Source organism: Ambystoma mexicanum, chromosome 3p, assembly GCF_040938575.1.
Source record: "Ambystoma mexicanum isolate Mex_15411 chromosome 3p, UKY_AmexF1_1, whole genome shotgun sequence".
Taxonomy (NCBI): domain Eukaryota; kingdom Metazoa; phylum Chordata; class Amphibia; order Caudata; family Ambystomatidae; genus Ambystoma; species Ambystoma mexicanum.
The window spans coordinates 704,689,199-704,707,464 of record NC_090925.1 but is presented as its reverse complement, the minus strand read 5'-3'; the positions used below and the strand labels follow the sequence as shown (position 1 = coordinate 704,707,464).

General features: G+C 45.5%; 1 protein-coding gene across 1 annotated transcript in view; it reads right to left on the bottom strand.

Annotated features, from left to right (window-relative positions):
- Positions 1-18,266, bottom strand: part of F12 (coagulation factor XII) — a 379,673-nt gene that overhangs the window by 156,233 nt on the left and 205,174 nt on the right. Inside the window, exon 6 of the mRNA XM_069651529.1 lies at positions 10,268-10,399. Coding sequence (XP_069507630.1) covers positions 10,268-10,399 — 132 coding nt within the window. The remainder of the gene's footprint in view (positions 1-10,267; positions 10,400-18,266) is intronic.

Genomic DNA, 18,266 nt, shown 5'->3' with positions numbered 1-18,266 from the left:
TCTGACAATGGGCCTCCATTCACTGGAAAAGACTTTCACAACTTTGCTGGTTACATGGGGTTCCACCACAGGAAGGTTACACCACTATGGCTCCAGGCAAATGGGGCAGTGGAACGATTCATTGCAAACATAAAAAGGGCCATCAGGATAGCAAACATCACTCACATGCCACTCACTCGCATTGAATAATAATTCTACCAGCTACTGAGGGACTACAGGAACATGCCCCACGACTCCACAGCAACATGCCCGGCAGAGTTAATGGTTGGCAGGACCCTACGCTCAAGGTTACCTCACGAGAACCTCCGTACATGAGGAACATTCCCTACTCTGCCCGGGACCGGGAATCTTCGTAAATTATAACAGAAGGGGTTGTCCCGACAGGAAAATAAATTGACTGAAACTTATTTTCTGTTATTTTAATAATGTGAGAATTGATGGGCGTATTCTGAAATTAACACCTATCGATTGAAAGCTGATAAACAAGAATTGTCTCAATCATAGAAATCAGGGTTAAAGCATGTTTCATTTTGTGCCATATGTCAAAATGTATTATGCATTTATTTAGGCACAAGCTTTTTCATGAATGCATTTAGATGCAACTTGTTGTAAAAGAACAAAAGAACAAAAGTCAAGAAATGATACATAAGAAATCACAGTGATGACTGAAGAAAATTCCATTCAGCCATGCCTTAACGTACAGTAAAATTAAACAGTTGACATAAATAACACATGAATAATGATAAAAAGTAGCACTAACTTTCGAGGAAACCGGCACCTCAACCAATCTTAATTAGATGTTGGGGTACCTCTCTATCTAGCTAATTGCTAGGTGCTGTAATTGGAAAAACCTGCCATATAGACAATGCGTGGGCTCAGGGGTCTACGTAAAGCTCTAATTCTAGGTATTCAAACTTTTCTGCATGTCTGTAAGGTGCACGCATGGCTAATGCATTTCGGCGGTGGTAACAAAGTTGTTTCCGCCTTCCTCAGGACGAAGATCAAATTATTTAGGACGACCCCTGAGGAACAAGACACATATTAAGAGCTCACATCAGTGAGGACTCATTGAGACCACATCCACTCATCAAATGCTGGCCTATGGACAGGTTCAGAGACACTTTCTACTGAGTGAGATTAAAGGTGAACTAAACATTATTTAAAAATCATCACCCAATAGTGATCAATCTTACAGAATACTACCAATTAACATACCAAAAATAAAAGAGAAAAAACTAGGAGAAGAGGGAGGGAAAGAAAGCTCACATATGAGTGATATGTCAATCACCTTAGGCATCTCTGTGAGGAGAAAAGGAAGGGATCTCTGAGTTGTTGTGTGGCGAGTACCCTTTGAATTGCACTTACCCTCTGGGGAATGGCTGTTTGCTTTTTGGGGGGTGGTGGGTGTGCAGACAAGCTGTATCAGAGTTGATTCAGATATAGAGAGCAGTAGTCGTTGCGCTCTAATACTTGAAAAAAAAGAGAGAGGCTCCAATAAAATGTTTGTTGAATTATCTAAGGGAACGCTCTGGCCTTAGAGGCGTGTTGAAATGTTGGACCGAGGAGGTGTGACCAGAACATTCAGGAGGATAGTTGTACCTGTCCCATATGGCTGGCGGTCATGTAAGAACACCCCGCCTGGAAGTCGGGAAGTCACAGGCTCCGTGATTATGTAATCTCACTCGTGCATATTCGATGGAAGGAAAGAGATACCTTCAAGCGGCAAGTATGGGAAGGGATAAAGGAAAATTAGCGAACTAGATTGCTGCTAAGGACCTAAGAACTCAGGTATTTCTTAGTTGTAACAGATGCACATCAATTACCTCTGTCCGCCGAATGTGCTCGAATCTATGGGTGGATGGATTTTGTGGAAGGTTACTTGGGAATTTCTTGTAGCAGGTATCAGAGCTGCTGGGCTACTGACGGCCTGTATGCAAATGTTGCCTTTAGATCGTGTGAAATATGTGTGAAATAACTCGGGGAGGGGTGCAGTAAAAAGATTGTAAGTTATTCCTGTACATCGTGTACTGTGCTAAAAAACTTGAAGGCTAATACCGCGTGATTCCTGACTTCCCCGTATAGTAAGAGGGTTTCTAGCCATCTCTGTGGCGTGCATCGTAGCAGTTAGTGTCTGTAAACACTGAGTAAATAATCTCAAGGGACTTCTGGTCATGTGAGCGATATCACAAGCTCCATATGAAGTATGTCGAGAAAGCAGGCGGCCATCTTGTAATGGCAAAGTTCCTGTTTCGGGTATGAGAGCCCTCTTATATAATTATCTTGCTAGAAGCGAATGAGGGAAATATTTAAATGAAACACTACTCTTGTGTAGACTAAAAATTGAAAATGCTTGAAGGAACAGAGCCGTCTCATAATTATGGCGAGAACTATTGAACATTAAAGATACTGGGAGATAGCTTAGCTCGCTGTCGCTCAATGTATGTCTGACTGGGCAGCAATGTAAGATCTATGATGCAGCTGGGCCGGACCAAGTACTTGTAGGGAAACCTGACCCTGGTTATGTTTGCTTCATAGAGGTTCTATGTTCCAAGGTATTCTCCTCGTTTAGCATCTTCATCCAAATGCAGTCAATTCTTCATCCAAGCCCCTTTCAAAGCTGTTGAGGCAATGTATCAAATGTGCCTCTTTATTTAACAGGGCCCTTTGTGGGTTTGGTATGTGCTGTACTATATCCAAAACCCACCACTTCAAATCCTCCACTTTATGCTGTTTTTTTCATAAAATGGGAGCCTAGAGGTGTGGACAAGTTCCTACAACAGATTCTAGATCTATGTTCATGTATCCGTATGCGGACCGCTCTCGAAGTTTGGCCTACATACCTTAAGCCACATGGGCATTCTATGCCGTAAACTGCATTAGGGGTTTTACAGTTAGACAAAAATCGAAGTTCCCATTCTTTTTCATCAAACATGAATGATGTGGTTTTTGTTGTGTATTTGCAAGCTTTGCATGACCCGCATTGAAAGTGACTCCTGTAGTGGGCGCAAGTCAAGTTCGAGGTGGTCACCATTGTTCTTTTAGTTCTTGAGTGGACCAGTTTATCCCTCAAGTTCTTTGACTGCTTAAATGCAAATAGGGGTGGTGGTGTGTTCGGCATACACGTCTTAATCATTGGCCAGTATTTCTGTATCATTTGTTTGATTTGGAAGGAGTTGGTGTTATATGTCGTAACGCATGTGAGTCTCTCTTCCTTGTCTTCCTTGTCCTTAGGTTCTAGTAGTGTCTCTCTTGGTACATATCTGGCTCTCTTTAAAGCATGGGACGCTAGTTTCTTTGGATAACCTCTGTCCTTCAGGTTTATGCTTAAGTTGCTAGGATGTTCATGATAGTCCTCAATAGAGGTGCAATTACGTCTCAGATGTAAGAACTGACTAAAGGGTAAATTATCCTCTAGTGACATGGGTGGAAACTGGAAAAGTGGAGCGTGGTGTTTCTGTCAGTGTTTTTTTTATACAGCGAGCATTTCAAATGTCCATCCTCTCCTGTGAGGACAAGATCAAGAAAATGTATTTTGTGTTTGTCTGCCTCCATAGTAAATTTGATAGTTGGATGGCACCCATTCAGACAGTTGAGGAAGTTATTCAAAGACTCCTGTGTTCATTTCCAGATAAAGATAATGTAAACTATGTATCTGTACCAGTTGGAACTCTGTGGTTTATAAGGATTCATTTCTGTGAGAACAAACTTCTCTTCGAAGGCCGCCATATACAGTATTGCTAAACGAGGGGTGAATATCACTCCCATAGCTGTTCCTCGTATCTGTAGATGGTATTGGTAGGCATGTAGAAATACATTTTTCTTTAGGGGAAAGCTCATCAAGTCTATAACAAATTCTGCTGGCACTCTTTGTTGAGTAGCTCCATGAGTTAGGAACAATCTGATCTTGTCAATAGCCTCTTCTTGGGGGATAGTGGTGTAAAGAGATGTTATGTTCATTGGAACCAAGAGGTTGTGGATAGGATCGAAGTCCAGTCCTTCAAATAATTTGATGGTGGGCATGGTATCTCTTATGTATGTTTCTGTGTTCCTGCTGATTGGTTTTAAAAATATATCAACAAATGTACACAGTGGCTCAACACTATAGGTCTACATGGAGGTGACACAGGGTTCTTATGAATCTTTGGTAATGCATAAAAAGTAGGGAGTCGTTGCTCAGAGTTGTTGAGATATTCCAATTCTTCTTTATTGGGTGGTTTCCAAAATTTCTTGTTGTATTTCTAGAGACGGGTCCTTTGGGAGGGGTCAGTAGCTTTCCACGTCCTGCAGTATTTCCAATACCATCACATTTTATTGTTCAATCTAGAAGACCACTATTCCTCCCCCCTTGCCTGCTGGTTTTATTATCATGAGAACCAGCAGAAAGAGATGAGTACACAAGAGCAGGAAATATGGAGCAAGGACTACAGGTCCAAAGGGAAGATGAAGGAATACGCTGACCACAAGAACCAAGCTCAGGAAGCAAACTTAAGTATAGGGGACCATGTCCTTGTACGTCAGACTCATTCCGAAAAGGACACCACGCCATTTGACCCCATACCATTGACAATCACAGACATGAAGGGATCGATGGTCACTGCCGAAAGAGCAGGCTGGACAGTGACAAGAAGCAGTTAATTCTTCATAAGAGTGGGTCATGGCACACCTCAGGTTAATCAAATTGAAAGTGAAGAAGAATTGCAATTGCGAGATACATCTGGATACTCAGGTGATGAAGAGGAGTCGGAAACGGAGAGAAGTATTGTTGGAAGGAGGACGAGGTGAAGAAGAATAACAAACACATGCTGAGAGCAGACCATGCCGCACCATCCGAAAGCCTAGAAGATGGATCGAAGAAATGGGGTAGGACAATATTATTTGGGGGGGGGGGGTGTTGATCCTAGGCAACACGGCAGGTCTGGTCACATGACCAGTATCAATGAAAGCGCGCAAAGCGTGCAATAAAATAGTTCACATGATATACTCAATCTGTGTGGTCATGTCTTTTGTCCTTTCAGTGTAAAGCTGCGCACACCACGATCCCCGGCAGGTACCTCACAGCCTCTTTCTCTGTTTACTCTATTGCTGTGTTTATCCTCTCTAAACACCTTTCTTCTCCACCTCTCATACACTTCCTTCCATCTCCTTTACTTTCTACCTCTTCTCCAGATCCTTCCCTCCTCCTCCTCCTCTTTATGTTTCCCAGGCTTCTGTTCATGTTAACCATCCTTCACTCTCTTTCTCTCCTCACTCCATATAATCATACATAACCTCTATCCCTCTCACAACCTCCTCCCTTCTCTCTCTCTCTCTCTCTCTCTCTCCCTCTCTCCCTCTCATCCTGCTTCACAACAAATGCAATGGGATGTGACGTCGCCAGAAATAAGCACATCAAGGTGAAATATGCATATTTCATTAAATTGGGTTTGCATAACCACCCAAATTGCACAGGACGAATGGAATTTGCCTTTCATAAAATCAACACACACACAAAACCAAGAGAGGATATGTTTTTCTAATAGTGTTTTTGGAAATTAAAAAAGGTGTGCATGTTTTAAACTCCAAGAACCAATACAAATGTTTTCCCTGGGCCTTGCAGTACAGAAATGGCACATTTCACCCATAGTTGTTTGCTGTTTTTCCTCAGGTTATATAGTGCAGTGGTGAAGTGTCGGCCTGCAAACCTAAGGACTGCAGTTCGATCCCGAGGTCGGCTTTAATTCATAAATTCAAAGCGGACAATCAATGTTTCTCGTTTTAGCTGGGGGGGGGACGGAGTCCACCCTCTGAAAAAAGTGGGCGGACTCCGTCCCCCTGCGTGCACCCTCAACTTGTGCCCTGCTGCTTCCCCTCTTCATCCTTGTTCGAGTCCAACACCTCGTCCACATTCTCTCTCTTCCTTGTCACACTGATTCGCAATCTCTCACCGAACCTCTAACTCCCACACCTCCTGCTACACACTAGCAATGTTTATAGTTATGCAAGCCCACCTGTAGCTCCTGTAATTGAGTGACCATGCTGATTTGTGTCCTTATCCCCACCGAGGATGGAGACTGATTCTCTGTGTCTCAGTTGATTCCAGTTTGGTTCCACGTTTACATGTTGACCCAGCCCTCATTCAAGCCATCTGCCATTTTGAACTTATGTTCCTTGTTGCTGCTGCTGTGGATCGGTTTTCTGGCTCCAGGCATTTGGTGATAGCATGCGGTTGCTAATCCCTGCTGGCATCCATTAGCATTGATGCTCCTGGCTCATGGATGGGGACCTGTGCGGCACCTGGAGTTAGACATCTTCAATTAGCAAATCCATGACGGATCTTCAGGTTCAAGCATCCACAGGGCCTGCATTTGTTTGTCTATGAATTGGTCACGTGGAAGCAATTCTCAGAGCAAAGTTCCTTTCACAGGCTTGTGTTTCCCTGGGGAGAGTGACTGCCGAAAGGCAGCAGTCGCAAGGCGGAACAAATACATTGATAGGAGCATTGCAGACACTACTATTAGCACAGTTCTGGAGGAGAGTGTCCCTCAGTGGAAGCGGATTGACTTCCTTGAAAAAGGTTAGGTGTGGACTGGGCTACCTGGCGGATCCTCCATTTGTCTCCTCTATAGTCTACTTTGCATAGCGGGTGGTGGTCGCCAGCCCCTATGGCTCCCCGAGCCATATCCTCCAAACTAAAACATGGGACTTCATCACAGGTCAGAGACCCCAATCTCAGTTTTTGCATTGGTGAGCCTCAAACAGTTGTCTTGCATCCAATGTTTCTGCAAGGTTAAGTCTGGTGTTGTTTGAAAAGCGGGCTCCTAAGACACGTCAGCTTAGCTGTTTGTTCTGCGTACCGTTGGGGGCTCCAGCCTAGTTTGGACTACAGTGTCATATAGGGTTTGATAGATATGTTTAAAAAAGGTTGGGGGTTAACAAGGAGCCTCTGTGAACACAGTGAATGTCCCAGATCATGCTGATGATGAGAAAAGGCAGTGAAGCTGTAATGAGTTACATGGTGCAGAGAGAAGTAGGAATCAGCAGAGTGCCTAGTGCTCAACCTCTCTTTTGCCTCCTACCACTACCAACTGGGTAGGAGATTTGTTTGTCTGCTTTCTCTTCCAGCATGCCACCTTAACATAACAGGCATATTTGTAAAGTGCACATTCACTCCTGAAGGGGCATCTTGGCACAAATAGTAGATGTGTAGTTACCCAACATAATGGTACTCGTTTTATGGACCTCGGAAGGATGAAGGGGTGAGTGGACCTGCCGGGATTCGAACCTGTAACCAGGAGGCCCAAGTAGTGGATGCATTAGTCCACCTAACCACAGACCCAGCCACGTTCCTCGGGCTTGCTAATTTGTTGAGTACACAGGCTAGCTCACACTAGAGAGATAGAGACAACCTTTTTCAGTGTTTATTGATTCTCTCATATACATTTCGGTTTTATCTGAAGGAGCGTTCACCTGTCCTCGAATTTCATTATACTGTAAGAGCAGTGAAAGCGTGGTATTATTCAAGCAAGCAAAACAAATTAAAACATTTTGCATTTATCTGCCTTTTATTTTTTATTCATGAATGCAGATAACTATTACAAGGGGGTAACCCTTTCCATTTTTATCAGGGCATTCAGTTATCAAGCGTAAGTTCACGTGCGCTTATGAGGTATGACAAATACACCAGTTCCTTGCCCCAGCACTCTGCCAACTCAGGTCCTCAGGTTTGACCTTTTTATGATTTTCGCCCAGACGGTGAACTCCAGGCCTCGAGGGCTGGATCTGTGCCATGTTTTCCTGATACCCCTAATTAATATTCAGTCGATACATTTGCATACAATGGGTCTAAATGTATGCAACTTTTTTCTCATGAATATTAATGAGGGATATCCTGAAGACCCGTCAGGATTCCGGCTCTCAAGGGCCAGTACTGGACAACCCTCTGAACCCGGTGTCTCAGACAGGTGCCAGGTCTTTATAGGTTTTTCATCTTCCCATACTATCCTGCTGGTATACAGTCAATGGACCCCACAAGGCCCAACGCAGGGTAGATGCATTCCAATTTTCCGTATTGTAGTCCACAGATTTTGTTTCTAGATTCACAGCGCCCCACAGAGTAAAAGTGCCACTTAGGATTCAAAGTGTCTCTCAGGTGCAAGTGCTATTCTGAATTCAAAGGGGTAGTTAATGCACCTCGGTGCTCAGGAGCTACATCAGGGGTCAAAAGCGCCTGGCAGGCTCAAACACTACTTCAGGGGGACAGCTCATCTCTCAGGTACAAGCGTTGTTCCAAGGGTCAAATCAACTTTCTGGTTCAACTGCCACATCAAGGGCTAAAAAAGGGGATCAAAGCACCTCCCAGGTTCAAGTGCAATTTTACAGTCTACACCGTCTTCTTATTCTGCCAGCCAGCCAGCAAGTCCACCTGGGGACTGTGGAAAGGCTATTTATAAGGAACTCTCCTTTCTTCCTCAAGGCATTGCTTAACAGGTTTCATGTCTGGTCCCTTTTCACACAGGGCCATTGTGGGTTGGCAGCCATTTTGGATCTTCCTCGAGCTCTGAAAATTGGTGTGTGTGGTCCCAGTTTCCTTCTTCTCCTGCCTGCTCTGGCAAGTCCAGATGATGTCTCCAGCAGTTGCAGGGCATATTTCCCAGCAGGCCACATAATGCTGGTCGCATTTGTCTCTTCTGTGAGGTGACATGGGACGCAGATTTGATAAAACGTTCATCGTCTTGTCTCTCAGTGGTACTTGACCGCCTTGGGCTTCTACATCACAGAGCACAGAACAGGGAATAACAGCAGCTTGTTTTCTCTCGTTGTCCCCTCCGCCTTTCTGATCCCGATCATCATCACAAGCAAATCATTTTCCAACTAAGTCTCTTCCACTCCATAAATGGTGAGTCATCCTCCCCAAACAAACAAGCACATCAGGATCACCTAATTTGTCTACAACAGACTGGAACCAGATCTTTTTTGAAGCGTGCACCCTAATCTGGATCGCAACACAAACGCACCCAGACAATAACGTGCAATATCATGCTGCCATCCTCATTGGGCACAGGTGTTTCTGATCTTGTGCCTCCCATCGTGTCTGCCTTATTCAGACCGCATCATTCTGCTACTGCTGAGGGTACATCCACCATCTGCAACACCGCGTGCATCTTCCGCGCACCACAGGAAAGCGTGCCTTTATTTTCCCCACCAGAACCAGAGGATCCATTTTATAATTTGTGATGATATTTAACCACCTGTTTGATATTTAACAGAGTATCGGGTGGTTGGCAGTGCCAAAGGCGGTGGGCAGGATGAGTAGAATCAGTCAGCTGGAGTTTTCCTGATTAAGCTCCTGAGCCAGGGATGACTCCCAGTCTACACCTTACAATACTGCATGGTTTTCAGGGTTTTATTGCATTGGCGGGCAGTAGGCCAAGGGGACAATTTCATGTTGGCCTCCTCTGGCTATGTGCACTATGTGAGAGTAGTTCGAGGCTCGCAGGAGACACTGGGGTGGAATTCTAAGAGAAACAACACAGGCTTCTGACCCTTGCCACGACTGTCTGACAAATGCTGTTTGCTGCCTGGATAGGCATTGCCCCCGATGGACTAATGTCCCAGCTGGCAACTGAACACCCTACCCGAGCATGGTAGAAGTAAGGTTTGAGGCGGCTCCCACCCTGCAAACCAACATACTAAGGTAGGAGAATTGGGTGCCTGGTGAGCCCAAATTTCAAGCCTCCCTTTCTTGGGCCCCCACGTTCTTACGTCCCATAACGTTTAGCATGTTGCTTAGGGTAATGCGTGGAGTCTCCAGCTTGCCCCCTTCCCTTACCTACCAATTCCCAAATCCTTGTTGCATATGCAGTACAATGTATCTATTGAGAGTGTGTGAGGGATAGAGATAGGAAGAGCGTGTGCGAGAGAGGGATGGATAGCTCAAGGGCAACGTGCTTGCTTTAGAAGCAAGACGACACGGAGCACCACAGGTCTGATCCCTGGGTCGGTGCTTAGAAACCTCTGGGTATTAAGTGCGTCATAAATAACCTATTATATCATATCATAAAGGAATGGAGGGCGAGATGTTTGTTTGAGAGAGCTTTTATTGCCTATTGTGGAGCCAGAGGGAAACTGATGACATCATTGACAGACTGCTTTGTGAGGTCCACCAGTTCAGGGTCCACAGGAGCCTTGCTGGTGTACCTTTGCAGCCCAAATAATGTTGTTCTTTGGATTGATGTCAAGACCCCGTACAGAGGAGCCCTGCACCCCCACTCTATCTCTTTGGTCTTACCTTTGACGTGGGCACGTTTGCAGGAGGACCCTTTTGGGGTGCAGTGGCATTCCTCCATGTGCGGTGGCCGGGCCCTCATCCAGCGCTCCTCCAGGTCGAAGTGCTGCAACAGCTGAGGCTCGAAGCACATTTCTGCAGGAAAATGTGGGGTAGAAGTATGTAGTGAGCAGGTTGAGAGGCATAGAACAGCCACGTGTCTACTACTTCCTGTCCCTTTCCTCAGTGTCTTCCCCAAATGAGGACAGGGGAAGAACGAACGCAAGGCACGCATCTCCAACTACAGCACACTTGCGCTTCACCCAAAAACACAACAGATTCCATACTACCTTCTGCATACTTCCGCTCCAATCCACACACTTCATGCCTCTTGAGGCCTACGTTTTCCATTATAAAATACAAATGTACCTTAATGACGCTTCTAGTGGCTAAAAATGATCTACTTGAGTATATTAGCAACTAGTTGGTTGGCTGGAATGGTCAAGGATGAAGCCACCCTTACCCATGATTTCGCTATTATGGTTAATCACATTAAAGAAAAAATCATGACGAAGCAAAATTATAAGAATATTAGAGAAATATGGAACAATGAAGGTTGTAAAAGGAGACGCTATGATATAAAAAATACAAGCAGCCAAACAACGATTGCGCCATGATATAACCTCTGCAGTGAAATATATGCACAGGTGTTTATGCCCTTTTGGGATTGCAGAGGATATTAAAAGTCTGGAAGCAAACTACCGTAGATGACTGTGCGATTACAACAGAAAGTGTTCTATGGGAGTTTGGATGCAGCTGGCTAACTATGCAAGATCAAATGACAATAAAGGTGTTTGTTAAGGGTGAAGAAACAAAGACCCTACGGATCAGCAGTGTATGTGGTCTAGATTGGTGTGCATATATGGGAATATCATATATAGGCAACACTGGTCACCTGGCCACCCCTGAACTTGGACCCAGGCTCTTGCATGTACAGTTGCCCTCCCACAGCCTCCAGACCCCCTCAGCACTTAAGGGTCTGTATCTGTAACCCTGCAGTCACTTCTCTTTGCACTTAAGAGCCACCCTCTGGCAGCACTTATTGAGTCACCCTCACTTCTCCTCACCCCCCAAACCCCTTGCCACTTCTCCCCTCCCCTCTTCCCTGCACTTGTGCGATCTGAATGACACAAGGCCTAGTAAGATCGCTGTTTGTCCTTCTTCTGTTTCCCCCTCCCTGTCTTATCGCGCCTAGAAACACTTGTGTACAGGCGCGTTATAAATGACTTATCATATCATATCCTACCAGGGCTATCTTCTTATAACCAAATGGATCTTTGCCATCCATAGGGGTAAGGATTGTGGTATCCTATAACGAGGCCCAGTTTACAGCTTCAAGATGACTCATGGTACCAGGCCCTACCACCAGCTTCATGTGGAGGGACCCAATGGTGGCATGGGGGAAGACGACTAGGCTTCTCCACAAGCGTGCCTTTGGTCCAGCAGGGGATCATCACATTAGCCCCATGGCTTTCTTAAGAGTGACCTTAAGAAATGTGCTTGCCAATCCTGCAAGCTCTTTCCCTATGCCCTGCAGCGTTAATATTATCCAGCGGACTTCAGAAATCCTAACTTAGATATAATGGCCGCACAGTCGTGCAGCGTGTATATTCCAGGCGGTCAAGCGGACATGCGGAAGATCAAAGCCCTGTCAGCTCCACTCCCCACACAGGTTCATGTGTGTGCGAGAATCCAGAAAAAAGACTAGTCCGAAATGGACGGAAGTCAATTTCAGACACCTGTGTGATTTATCCACTCACCCAACTGCCAATATCCAGGAAAAGGTTATGCTTCTCAGGTGACAAGAGGTAGGGTAAACCCAATCCAGGGGAGCAGAAAATCATTTAGGTAAACCAGGGGAGAGAGGATGGGTGTGGGCAGTTGTAGTTATCGCGTTGCAGCAAGCGGTGAACCATGAAGGCTGCCCAGACCACAGTTTCTTCAAAGTTTAAAAAAAAGTTTAAAAGATTTTATATCGAGGACAAACTAAAGGCAGTGGGGAACTTCCCATTCAAAAGTTAATGTAACCAGAACAACAGACAGGGAGGGTCAGCGTCTCCTTGTAGGTGCCTTTCCAGCTACCTGCGGGTGCCTGGCCCCATGGCTCTGGCAAGTGGCAACCAATTACCATTTAATAGAGCACTTGGGAGATTGTGCCACCTCCCTCTAATCTGGTGTTGAAGGCTCGCAGAACTCCTGAAACCTCTTCTTTCCTTGTCTCTAGGTGCAGGCTTTTTGGGGTCCTGTACTCCTGGGCTACTACCATTCCCAAAAGTCAGGAGCTGTCAGGTCATTGTCATAGGTGGCAGGGAGAGCAAGAGAAGGGGTTCCTTGAGCATCCTAGCCAAGCCTGGGAGGCCTTACCTGTGTGCTTTCTATACTGACCATACTTTCCAAGAACCTGTCTCATTCCTCCTTCCACTCTCTGGGCCTGCCTCCCCAGAAGCTGTCTATTCTGGCTGGGGAGGCCCTGATCTTCCTCTCAGTCATTCCTGCTTGTAGATTTCCTTTCCAGCCTCCTCGCCGGCTCTGTACCACTCTCCCCTGATGTCACAACTGGTTCTGTCTCACTCTTGGACTCTAATGTTACCTATGCCCTCTTACTGTAACCACCTCCTTCCTCCGACCCCACTTCTCTTATTATTGCCCCTTCCTGCTTCCGTCTCTTGCCACCGCCTCCTTCTGCTCCACTCCAGAATCTACCCGCTCCCACCTTTGCTTTGCTTTAATCACTCCACGCCAGATTTGAGCTCATCCCTCCTTTTAACAGCACGTTTTACCTCATCCTTTGCTACCATCACCTCGGTACTCGCCTGTTTATATCCCACACACTTCCTCATCTTTTCCTCTGCTGCCACCTCTCCACTCTCCTCCCCTCCTGCAGCCTCCTGGTCTTCCACTGCCTCCCAATCCATAGCATTCCTTGAACACAAATCTCCTCTTCCTGCAACCCCCACTCAGCAATGGGTCTGATTGCTTTAATAGTCGGTTCTCTCCTCTCCCTGGGTGTGTTTTCATGGGGGATCTGAACCTGCGAGTCAGGGACGTCATTTAGGGGTTGCCAGGGGTCGCAATTGCAACCCCTGAGGTCTCCCTTGCTACCCCTGAGGTCTCCCTTGCTACCCCTGTGGTCTCCCTTGCTACCCCTGTGGTCTCCCTTGCTACCCCTAAAAAAAGTGTCTTTTTTAATTTTATCTTTTAATGCAAGCTCCTGGGCTGTGGCCAGCGCCATATAGCTCTTTGCTTCTGGAGTGGCTGGCTTACTTGTTCAGGCCTCTTAAAATAAAATGAAAAGGGGCTCCACAAGTCTAACACTTTCAGCAGTTACCCCAAATAAGAAAGAATAGGAATACTATATAATGTGTCTTTTTGGAATTCAACACAATAATTACTAGACTCATTAAAGGTTTATTTCAGGCACACTCGTGAGTCACTGAATTAGTCTGTTCTTAAACACTTCAACTCAGCCTTTCATCCTTCTGAGGTCGATAAATGAGTAGCAACACAGGTTGGGTAATATTGTATGTATATGTTTTCTATATAAAGCGCTTAAGCATAAGTGCTATATAATAACACATCATTATCATTTGACCATGGAGTCTGCTTGCATTCACAGTAATTTGGTAATATGGCGTATACAAACGGATCTTAATGATACATATGGCGAACCATTCTTATATGAAATGTATATCGCATTATAGTGATATTGTAACCATATTTTTCGTAGTGTACTTAGGAACAATGCCGTGTGATGCCACTTCCTGTTTTGTCAAGGGTGAAAGGTCGTGTTCCATCGCTTCCGCAGCATCACTTCAGGGTGGGGTCATTATAGGTCAAGGGTCGGGTGAGGTCACTTCCACTACCACTGGCATTTTGGTGAAATGACGTCCCTGCTGCGAGTGGCGACTGCGTGAGGGATGAGAATGGCTGGCTTCCCTGGTGCACTTATCTGCCAGTTTGGATTTTAGAATTGTTCCTCTAGCCGTCCCAGATGCTGTCTGCACTGAGCTGAGCTGAGCTCTTCTTTTTCTCCAGTGTGCGACTTCATGATGACATCAGGCAGGATAATATTCCTACACTTTTGGATTCACGGAATAGTCTGTGAGATTGGGTCCTTGTAACTCTGCAAGGTTCTCTGCGAGAGGCAATACTTCTGTAACTCGGTTTTCCTTCCGACACAATCCTGGTCAAAGAGCTGTGGGATTGAAACTATGTATTTGGGGGACTGCCTAATTCATGGAATGTCCCTTTTAAATGGTGAAATAACTTCCCGAATGCTCCAAACAACGTTTTAACAATGTTACCATGCGCGCTAGCAGTGTCTGGTGAAGGGAAATATTTTCCTTTAAAGGGAAAAGCTTTTTCCTTTTGCAGAGCTGGAGGTATATTTAAGGTGGAGCGGCAGACTCTCTCCATTGGGGAAGGGTGCTTTATCATTTCTCTGCAGGCTAATCCAAGGTTTTAATTAAGTGTTAATCCTTAATGCTGGTCTACCCTGATGTGTAAGAGGTGTGGGCAAGGGGCCTAATGGTGTCTGGCCCACATTGGGGATGTGGTATGGTAGTTCCAGTTTCGAAAATTTGCATTTGTATTTATGTGGAGGACAGGGATGATGATTTCCAACAGAAATGACTCGCAATAACACATTTACAGATGGAGGAAGCATTCCCACGAAGGGTGTCTGTACAATAGCATAAAGATGAGAAAGATGGCTTCCATTTTTGAAGAGTTTCGCATGAGGGGTCAGATGTTTGCAAGGTCCGAGAGATTTTAAAGGATTGATGTTCCAGATAGGAAGTGATTACTGCAAGAGCAGATTTGCGAACAGCCAAGGTCCTGGAGAGCGAGGAGAAGAGAGGAGGGGTCGACAGTGTCAGAAAGGTCCAAATGGATGAGTATAGAAAGCACTTTGCAGTAGTGAGCATTACAGAGAAAGTTGCAGACATGCATGAGTACAGTCTTGGGTGAGTGTTTACTATGGAAGCCAGATTGAGCTGGATCTTCAAATCCATTATCCTCAAGGTACTTAGTGATCTGGTCGAAGATCACCCGCTCAAGGGCTTTTGAATGATGGGGAATGAGAGAAACTGGGCAATAGTCTACTGGTGTGTTTGATTCAGCAGAGGGTTTCCTAAACAGAGCTAAGACAGTGGCATATTTGAAGGAATCAGGGAAGCGTCCAGCGGACAGAGAGAGGATAAAACGCTTAGAGAGATAAGGGCAAGCGGTTGAGACTAATTTGGGGATAAAAAAAAATAGGAGCGGAAGATGGGTTGGCACTGCGAAGGACAGGTGCTAATTTAATAGGAGAGGTAGGGGAAAGTTGGAGCATAGAAGACGTAGGAGAGTGAGGTGGTAGACAGAAGGATGTTTGGGAAGGGAGAGAGAGGAGGGTTGAGAGAGTGTCACAAATGGTACAGATTTTAGAGGAATAGTAGTGAGCAAAGTCATTAGCAGAAAGGGAGGAGTTGATGGACATTGGCTTAGGAGGTCTGAGCAAATATTACATGGTAGATGAACGTTTGCTGGGGTGATAGTGAAGCAAGGAGATTAGGTTTGTGAAGTAGGAAGATGTGGCAGAGCCAGAACAGAGAGAACAGTGGGAGGGAGGAGTTGAATAGTGGCATATTTAAACAAGTAAGATTTGATGTCAGATGGGCATAGAGAGGCAGTGTTGAGGGTCTTATTTATAAGGAACCCCACACTGTTGTCCTTCTCAACAGGTCTGGGAGAGTGGGAGAAAGTAGTATAGTCTGCATGGAGAGCTGCTAGTGTAGATAGTCATGTGGGCAGATACAGGTTTCTGTGATAGGAAGAGGGGAAAGTTGAGGGTCACAAGAGTCAAAATGGTCAGTGATTTAGGATGACTTGGTGCGGTGTAATTGTGCATTCCAGAGGCCAAGTGAAAGAGTGACAGAAGGTGAGGGAGAGGAGCTGCTGTTGTGCGGTAGACAAGGGGGATAGATGAGTTTGGAGAGCATGGGAGCATCTTATTTGAGTAGTGCGGGTGCACTGGGGAAGTAGGGAGATAGGGGGGCAAGACCCTGATGCAGAAGTTACACCAAGTTCGGGGAGAAGGCAATGGGAGAAGGGAAGGGGAAAAGTGAGTAGACAGACTAATGGAGCAAAATCAAGATGCTTGACAAAGAGTACAAGAAATAGGCAAGTGAAGACAATGAAGAAAGGGTGCAGCCCAAGAGAGAGGCTAAGTGGCTAAGCGGAAAGGGAGGGTTGAATGGTTGGCTGAGAAGAAGCAGGTGTACGTTCTGAGTTGGGCTAGAATGGGGCTATAGGTAATGTGAGGAATCTGAGGACATACTCAGTGCTTTCCCCAAGATATGCCCCCCCCCACCCCAGGTGACCAGGGAAAGGCTGTTGCTATCGGATCCTAACCCTGGGGGTGGATATGCGAGGGAGGACTACTGGGGTGAAGGAGACTTGGGGAGAGGAGAAGAGATGAGGTATATTTAGATGAGACATGATCTCCCCCTTTTCCTCTCAAAATGTCCCCTCAATGCCCCAAACCTTTGTGGGCTACTGTAGGCCAGACCCCTTTTTACCCATTGGCATTCACTCTTACACACACCGCTTTGGTACTGGGACGAGAAAGAAGGAATAAAAGAGACAAAAGACTCTAGAACCATCAATGTGCGTTCTAATAGTCAGAGAGCCAATCAGCTCAGCGGGATGTTTAAATAACTAGAATACAGGAAGAAGGAGTATGGTGTCGGCTGTGGCTGTGGACGTGAAAGGACCAAAACTCCATGGGAAGTCATGCAGAGGGAAGAGCGAGTGCTGGTGAAGTGGTGCGAAGTGTCTCACTGATGAAAACCATGACAAGAAAGCAGCAGGCTGCGGGGACTCTAGAGCAGTGGAGAAGCACTAGGGCGTTTGCAGGTGTGGGCAAGCTGGACGAGGCTAACCGGAGCTCATACCCGAGACGCTGGGAGAAGTGGACACCGTAGAATCCAGAGGAAGCCGAAGGAAACAAAAGCAAAGCAGACTTCACCATAGCTGTTGTTACAGTCCACCGCGAGAGAAACCAAAAGCGCCAGCAGAGACTGGTGAGTTCTGTGAAGCGGAAAAGGGACGCCAGGGCCATATTGGTGGTGGCCTCTATAAAGAAATAGCAGGAAATGGAAAAGCCTTAGCCTGGCAAGGAAAGAAACCAGGTTGACTTGGGAGAGCCATATCCGGATAAGCTGAATCAAAGTAAAATGCAAATAATATTTCAAGTAGAAACAAGCACTTTTTGAATGCCCATCCGAATGAAAGTAAGCATTTGAATACTGATCTGAATGAAAGCAGTTTTGTGGAAACCTATGAACTATATCAAGGAACTGTGTACTCTGAGGAAACAAGCATTGGCCAGAGCCATATGTGAACTATATCAAGGAACTGTGTGTTTTGAGAGAATAAGTAATGGCAAGAGCCACAAGAGTATGTGAAAGTGCAACATGTGAATGGTGGTAAACAAGTAATGTTAAAGCAACAAAAGGATGTGAAATGAGCCTGATCTAAATCCCACTGTAAAGCTGGAACAGTGGCAACGTAAGTTAGGTGTGTCGGTTGCGTGACTAGTAATGGGTGGACCGTGTGATCCAACAACTGTGCCTATACTGAGGACACCCACGTATGGAAAAGCTAATTGAAATACCTGCAACAAAGCTTGTGGGTGAATCTAGAGGAAACTTAGTCTGAACTGGGATTTAAGTATTTAACTTTGTGAAATTGATGAAAGACTACAAGCCTTGGGGAAGGGAAACCCCTTGATACTTAATGAACTACCTTGAAACCTTTGGGAAGGGATACCCCTTATTGGAGCTTTGTGAACTATCTTGAATCGTCAGGAAGGGAGATCTTTTCCAAGAGCTGGCACTTTGAAACACTGTCTTGTTGTACGAGCGCCTTATAAATAACCAATAAATAAATAAGAAGCTTGGAACTGTTATTTTTTTAATAA